This window comes from Silene latifolia, chromosome 11 (genome assembly GCF_048544455.1).
Source record: "Silene latifolia isolate original U9 population chromosome 11, ASM4854445v1, whole genome shotgun sequence".
In the NCBI taxonomy this organism is placed as follows: Eukaryota; Viridiplantae; Streptophyta; class Magnoliopsida; order Caryophyllales; family Caryophyllaceae; genus Silene; species Silene latifolia.
The window spans coordinates 180,927,789-180,935,891 of NC_133536.1; the positions used below are offsets into that span (position 1 = coordinate 180,927,789).

The 8,103-nt window shown below is 41.6% G+C and overlaps 1 protein-coding gene across 1 annotated transcript; it reads left to right on the forward strand.

Annotated features, from left to right (window-relative positions):
- The first annotated feature begins 988 nt into the window (after nt 1–988).
- Nucleotides 989–7,109, forward strand: LOC141614446 (uncharacterized). The gene is made up of 5 exons (XM_074433189.1): nt 989–1,809; nt 2,082–2,088; nt 2,509–3,195; nt 4,159–4,455; nt 6,951–7,109. The coding sequence occupies exons 1-5, from the start codon at nt 989–991 to the stop codon at nt 7,107–7,109; spliced, it is 1,971 nt and encodes a 656-aa protein (XP_074289290.1).
- The last annotated feature ends 994 nt before the right edge of the window (nt 7,110–8,103 follow it).

Genomic DNA, 8,103 nt, shown 5'->3' on the forward strand with positions numbered 1-8,103 from the left:
GGGGAACCAACATGGGGAATGATTCATGCTTAAATTAATATGCTTTCATGGTTTATTTGCTTGCTTGTTTTGATCTCAACTCATGCACATATTATGTTTGATGAAATGTGAGCCTATGAATCCTTGCATTTTTTACCCATCACCTATCTTTTCAATGAGACTTGTAAGACATAAACCAACTCGAGTCTCATTAGACCATGCATGTTGTTGAGTAGGGAAGACTAAGTCGACTTGTAGGTGTTGTACAATCTAATCGATTCGGCTCCTGGACCCAAACTTTCCTAGGATTGTAAGATATAACCCAACTCAATCCATCACAACAATAATTGCTTGCTTATAATTTGAGAACATGTTTGTATGATCAATTCCCATGATTCCTCTATGACCCCATGATACCCTAGTGCTTTTTATCAATTGTTTACAACTCTTTTAGTTCATCTTGCTTGTTCATTTTCATTGCTTTTTAGTTTAGTGACCATCTACATCAACCCAAATTGTGACACGCCTAAGACACCACTAGTTTCAATAGAAATCTCATCTCAATTCCCGTCCCTTGGGATCCGACCTTTACTTGCCTCCTTACTAATTGTAGAGTTGTTTGTGAAGTTATAAATTGTGTTTTGGTCTAGGTGCTCCTAACGACAAGTCACCGAAAAGATTTAGTCTGACCACCTGGGTCCACGAGATGAAGGCAATATCTTCAACATATCACCAATGTCTAAAGTTTCCAACGCCTTGGGGTGTGCAAGATATACATAGAGACCAGGAGGAAGCTAAAGATTGCTATAAAGTAGCTCTGAAATCAACGACATGCCCATCTGCATAGCAATTATAGAGCCAGTGCATCCAGGACGAATACATCGAGCCACCGCAGGCAGAACTAGACGAAGTCACTCTAGACGTGCTGCACCCAGAACGAACCGTGCTAATTGGATCAGAATGTACAGGTAACATTCGCTAAGAACTCGTTCGGTTGTTGAGAACTAACATGGACTGTTTTGCTTGGTCACATAATGATATGATAGGGATAGACCCAAGTGTGATAACCCACAAGCTAAGTATGGATCCAAGCTATAAACCTGTGCAGCAGAAAAGAAGGAAGTTTGCTTCTGAAAGGAACCAGGTCATAAGCCAGGAAGTAAATAACCTGCTTGCTGCAGAAAAAATTCGAGAGGCAAAATTTTCAGAATGGTTGTGCAACGTGGTGGTGGTCCTAAAGAAGAATGGCAAGTGGAGGGTCTGCGTCGATTTTATAGATTTGAATAAAGCTTTCCCAAAAGATCTGTTTTCACTACCACACATAGATGCCATGGTGGATGCTACTGCAGGTCACGAGATTCTAACGTTCCTGGATGCCTGGAGCGGCTACAACCATATAAAGATGTACCCTGGCGGCCAAGAAAAGACGGCATTCACGTCCGAGCGAGGTATCTATTGCTATAACGTCATGCCTTTTGGACTTAAAAATGCAGGGTCCACCTATCAGAGCCTGGTGAACATGATGTTTAAAGAGAAAATAGGCCAAACTATGGAAATATACATAGACAATATGGTCGTAAAGTCAAAGCAGGCTTCACAAGACCACCAACACCTGGCAGATACTTTCAGCACCTTAAGAAAATACCAGATGAAGCTGAATCTGACAAAGTGTACCTTCGAGGTCTCCAGTGGAAAATTTATGGGGTACATGGTGACCCAAAGAGGGATAGAGGCCAGCACCGAACAAATTAGAGCAATTCTGCAGCTGGAATCACCGCAGAAACCAAAAGACATACAGCGCCTTACTGGAAGAGTGGAAGCCCTAAACAGGTTAATATCCAGATCCTCGGACAGATGGAGGTTGTTTTACGACATACTCAGAAAAAGCCAAAGATTTGAGTGGACAAAGGAACATGAGAAAGCATTTTAGGAGTTAAAACATTATCTCATCACCCCACCACTTCTATCAAAGCCAGAGCCAGGAGAACCATTATTTCTGTATCTATCAGTCATAGAAGCAGCAGTAAGTGCAGTGCTAGTACGAGAGCAGGAGGGGTCACAGCATCCAGTATACTACGTCAGTAAGTGTCTGCTTCCTGCAGATACCAGGTACACATCACTTGAAAACTCGTCCTTGCACTTGTTACAACATCCTATAAATTACGCCCTTATTTTGAATCTTATACCATTTCCGTGATAACTAATTACCCTCTTAAGACTATCATGAGAAAACCATAATTTTCAGGAAGGATGACTAAATGGTCAGTGCACCTGAGCGGTTATGATTTAAAATTTGAACCTCGTACAACAATAAAGTCTCAGGCTCTGGCAGATTTTGTGTCTGACTTCTGCTCGGCTCTCCAGACCTAGGCAGAACAAGACATCATAAACCTGGAGGAAGATAAAGGAGAACACGTGTGGGAGCTGCATGTGGACGAAGCCTCCAACGTAAGAGGAGTAGGAGTAGGATTAGTCCTCAAATCACCCCAGGAAGACCTCATAGTCAAGGCAGTATGATGTGAATTTAAGGCCACAAACAACGAAGCAGAATACGAGGCCTTAATCCTGGGTTTGAGGCTGGCTATGGATCTGAAAATCAAATACCTCAAGATTTGCTGTGATTCCAAACTAATAGTTAACCATGTGAATGACTCCTATGAAACCAGGGACTCCAGGATGATGGCATACCTAGATGTAGCAAAAGAGTTGACCCTAAGATTTGCTACGTTCAACATCAAACAGATTCCCAGGGACCAGAATGCAGAAGCAGATGCCCTAGCCACTCTGGGGGCAACATTCAAAGCAAGAGAAATCTCCACAATACCAATTGTCCACGTGCTGGAGCCAGCAATACTGAAACCCGAACAGGAAGCAGAAGTGTTGTGCAGCACCAGCAGTGAGGAAGAAACTCCAGACTTGAGGAAACCGTACCAGGACTGGCTGCAGAATGGCATCCTACCAGCAGATAAAAAGGAGGTAAGGAGCTTCAAAATGAAAGCATCCAGATTAATACTAATTGATAGTGTTCTGTTCAGGAAATACCTCGCTGGACCCTACCTCAGATGCCTGGATAGGGAAGCATCTCAGGCTGTTTTACATGCTCTCCACAGTGGGGAATGTGGAAATTATGCAGGGGGTAGGAGCTATAGATGTTCATGGGTCATCCCGCCCATTAGCCCGTCCCGTCCAGCCCGCTTATTACGTGGGCTTGGACAAGTACTTTTTACCCGAAAAATTAAGAGGGTGGGCCAAGCCCAGCCCACCAAGTTAATTGAGCGGGTATGGAAAACAAGAAAATCCCATGGCCGGCCCATTAGGCTCGTTTACTATTTAAATCCTTTATTTTTACTCCTAAAAAAAGACATTTTCAAAGAAAATTGTATCAATTTTATAACGATGTGGAACACTAAAATAATACGTAAACTATAAAGGTTAAAATATAATGAAAATATTTATATATTGGGTACTCTTATATATTTTAATTAATAAAACATCTAAATTGAAGTTTAGTGTTACGGCCCATTAGCCCATGGGCCGCCCGACTTTTGACTAAAGGGTGGGCAAGGTCAAAGATAATTGGCCCATAATTAAGGCCCGACCCGCCCACTAAGTCTTAAAGGATAACTGTTTCGTTCACGATCCGGCCCAAACCCGCATTTGAACAGCTCTAGTAGGAGCCTGTCCAACAAGGCACTGAGGCAGGGATACTTTTGGCCCACAATGCGCAAAGATGCCATTGAGTTCGCAAAGAAATACGATGCTTATCAGAGGCACGCTCATGTTAGCCACCAGCCAGCAGAACCTCTGCATCCAGTTATCACGCTCTAGCCCTTTATGAAGTGAGGAATGGACATCGTGGAACCATTGCCCAAGGTACCAGGTAACAAGGTATATATGCTCGCCATGATGGACTACTTCTCCAAGTTGATAGAAGCTGAATCATCCTCCCAAGTTACAGAAACCCAGGTTATATCTTTCATTAAACGCAATATAATATGCAGGTTTAGCATTCCATCTGAGATTATATGTGATAATGGATCTCAATTTATTGGAAATAAGACATAAGCTTTTTGTGCTAGGTGGAATATCTCACTGCAGATGTCTACTCCTAGAAACCCCTAGTCCAACGGACAAGCCGAATCCAGCAATAAGATTATTGTATAAAATCTAAAAAAGTAGCTGGAGGAGAGAGGGGGTAAATGGGCAGAGGAGCTGCCTCTAGTTCTATGGGCTGATAGAACCACACCCAAGGTTGCAACAGGACAAACACCTTTCAGCCTGATATTTGGAGCTAAAGTAGTCATTCCATCTGAGGTCAGGGTCCCAACCCACAGGTGCGGATGCATAACAGAAGACTGGAACCAGGTGGAAATGGCAAGCAGTCTAGACACGATAGATGAGCTCACAACCAGCGCCCAGATTAGGATGGCGTCATACCGACAAACGGTAGCCAGGAGCTATAACAAGAATGTAAAGGTAAGAACCTTGCAGGTAGGAGATCTGGTCCTGAGGAAGGTCTTCCAGAATACCAAAAACCGGCAAGCAGGAAAATTCGCCTACAACTAGGAGGGGCCGTATCAAACGGAAAGCATAGTTGGAAATGGAGTATACCGACACATGACTATGGAAGGGAAAATGGTTCCCAGATCCTGGAACATCATCCACTTGAAAAAGTATTTAATTCACCTAAGCGACCAGCACGGTCAAACAACCGGGTACTCAGTCTACCAGATGCAACTCCGCCAGGTTCTAGATCTTGCCCTAAATATTCTCTGGCTCTGAAAATTTGATTGATCTCTGAAAAATGTTTTATCTTTTCCTGCATATATTGTGCCTTAAACATTTTTTGGCTCTGAAATTTTTTTCTACATAAATTATGGAATGCAAAGGTCCTTTCGTTTTGGATGCTCTTTCGTTTTAATTTTAGAAACTTTATTCTCAAACATTCATCAATGATTAATGCTTTGAACATTTGGATTCTTTTTCACAAAGTTAGTACAAAAATTATTATTATTTAAAACATTCTTTTAAATAAATGGCTAATTGAATAAAGCGCAAACTGATCTGGTGGGACTTGCATTTGCTACAGAAGGCTTGTGTCTGTGGCCAAGCACGTACAACCGGGACAACCAGCCTCCCGCGTTGCATTAGAACCCACGCAAGCTTGGCTCCTCTGAATGAGTGGACGAACTAGACCCCATAGCCAGCAATCAAATAGCGATGGCCAAATACAGCGTAAAAAGTGCATGCACAAACCAAAAGTACACCAGAAACGGTACGACACAAAATATTTCTTAAAAAACATAAGTTCTGCATTTAGGCATAATGCCTAAAAAGTTCCTTGGAATAGTAAAATATGTCTGGTCCCCTGAACCAGGCCATAGTATACCAAACTGTTTGCCAAAAACTACAAATTACGCCACACTGGGCAAAACACTAACTAATAAACAAAATAAGTTTCAGCTGCAGGAAACTACTACTCCAGACCAATATGCTCCACAGTCCCAGAAGTAACTGTCTGAGTAACAGGAGCAGCAGAAGTCACCTCTTCCTCAGCATCTGGGGCATCAGCAGGAACAACATTGTTGGACCTTTAGTCCTTATTAATTATTTTGATAATGACAGTAATGATTTGTATGTGGACTTAATATTATAAACATATGCGTGTAATTGTGTGCTTAAGTCTTAATATAGAAAGAAACAATTACAATGACGCAAGCTTGAAGTTTGGACCAAGGAGGTACAACTTCAAATACACTTGATCGATGTATTCAACCAAGATCAAGATTAGAAATCAACCACGAGACTTAAGATGAGAGACTTGTGAAGAGACGATTCGTTTATTGAAGATCTACTGAAGATTAGTTAGTATAGGTCGTCATTCGGTAATGGTTTTACTTTGTTTGATTTAAAGGTTAGTGAAGTTATGACCAAATAGACATAACTTCATTGCTAGACAAAAGTGATGCGTTAATTTTTGGAAAATATATTTTTAGTGGTTTATAAAATAAGAGAGTATTTATTTTAATTGGAATTAATTAATAAGAATTTAAGCTGAATAAACTATTGGTTTGTAACACGATATTTATATCGTCATGCAACCTAGGGTTTTAACTGAATTCTATCTCGATTTGTTGTGGGCTATGGAAGCAAACATGGACCAAAAGAGGCCTAGAGGCCAGCCGAACCCTAGGGAGGCCGAAACCCTAGGTGGCTGAACCCCTAGGAGGCCAAACTCCTTCTTCCTTTGCTTATTACTTGTTCATCAAGTTGTTTAGGGATTTATTCTTCCAGAACATTCCGATGCCCTAATTCCATAACATTCCTAACCCTAATTCTCTACTACTATAAATACTCTCATTCATTCAACAATAAAAGTTGACACACACATCTACACTTTTAGAGAGAAAAATATTTTAAACAAATTTCTTTGAGCTTTAATTCTTATTCTACAATTTGCTTATACAAAAAATTGCGCATCAAATTTGTCAATCACTCGAAGTAAATCGTTATAGGATACTAAGTACACAAGATATTGTACTCACTCGCATAACGTGAGATTAGTATTTATCGTTGTACTTTTCTTACTAACGTAAGAGCAACCTAAAGTATTTAGCGATACTCAATCTGAGTTATAATAATATAATTGATTATACGAGTGGATTGATAATTTTTGTAATCCGGAGAAAGGTACTAAAAATTATTAATCGAGAATAGTGGACGTAGGTTTCGACTTGTGAAACTGAACCACTTCAAAATCCTGTGTGTCTCTCTTTCTCTCTCTCTTTATTATTGTTATTTTGATTTTGCATTTATTATTAGTAATTTAATTAGTTGATTTTAATTAATAAAATCAAATAATTATTTTATATTATATAGATCGAAAAAACGGTCATCGTTTTTAATACTCAATTCACTCCCCCCTCTTTCGTATTCGATCAATAGACTCCTCAAACATCTTCCCCCTCCAGACCAGCAACACCTCCAGATTCAGACCCCCGGGAAGTCCGCAGCAAACTTCTTCTCTTCTACTTCCAGATCCCAGGCCAGATGCTCCCCACTCTGAAACGCCTTTGTACACTAAATTTTGGTTTCTAGAGCAGTATAGGCAAGGGCATTCATCAGGGTGATCCCAAGGTCGGTATTCTTCTCTTTTAGAACCTGCACCTCAGAACCAAGGAAGCCTTATCATCCAGAACCTATGAGAGGCGAGTCTCGGCATCAGAAGCATGCCTCTCAGCATCAGAAGCATGCCTCTTAGCATCAGCAGCACACCTCTCAGCATCAGCAGCACGACCCTCAACACTAGAAATTTGTCCTTCAGCATCTGAAAGGCTACTTTGAAGTTTCTGCTTTTGAGCAGCTTCTTCTAGCAACAGACTCTGGGCTACGTCTAACTCGCCCTGGATCTTGAGCTTGCCTTCCTTAGCCGCATTCGCCTGCTCTAAAAGCTCCGCCTTTTCAGTTTCCAAGGAAGAAATCTTCTCCTGTAGAAACAGAGCCATATGGAAAGACTTCCAACCACAAGCAAGGGAGTTTAAAAAAAAGAAAGAAAGAAAGAAAGAAAGAAGAAGATATATTTACCTAGCTCGAAGGTATGCTCCGCAGCACGGTCCACCAAGTTACTCAAAGCCCTTCTCTCCAATGCAGACCTAGGAGGAGGGAATAGCATCCGGCCTATCAGACCCAGATCACGGGTAGATCTTGATCTACCAAAGTCTCCAGGAAATCTTAGTGCTACTTCAGGAGGACCCCCTGGAATAGGAGTAGAGCCAGGAACAGGAATGGGCCCAGAAGCAGGAAGATCCGCCGAGGCAGGAGTAAAGCCATGAGGTGGGACATACCCAGGAATAGGGGACTTTGTGGCAAGGGGGGTAACCTCAATGGGTACCTGCTCTTTGGCTGGACTAGTTGCAGACCTTCTTTTTGCACGGGTGCCAGAAGTAGGAGTAGCTTTTCTCTTTTCAGCCGGTTTAGAGGCAACTTCAGCACGTTTTATTTCTCTCAGAGCTAGAACTTCAGCAAGTATAGCCTTGGGTTTTGCAGAACCTGGAGGCAGGAAAAGCAAGGTAAGAATCAGAAAATAACATCACCAGAAGCAGAAAATAATTGGGAAGATGGAGT

Bases quoted from the DNA above. Each gene is read 5' to 3' on its own strand.
- LOC141614446 (XM_074433189.1), top strand. From the start codon at position 989: ATGGACTGTTTTGCTTGGTCACATAATGATATGATAGGGATAGACCCA. The intron at 3,196-4,158 runs GTACTTTTTACC...CTAAAAAAGTAG, and splicing joins TATTACGTGGGCTTGGACAA to CTGGAGGAGAGAGGGGGTAA. The intron at 4,456-6,950 runs GTAAGAACCTTG...TTCCCCCTCCAG, and splicing joins GCTATAACAAGAATGTAAAG to ACCAGCAACACCTCCAGATT.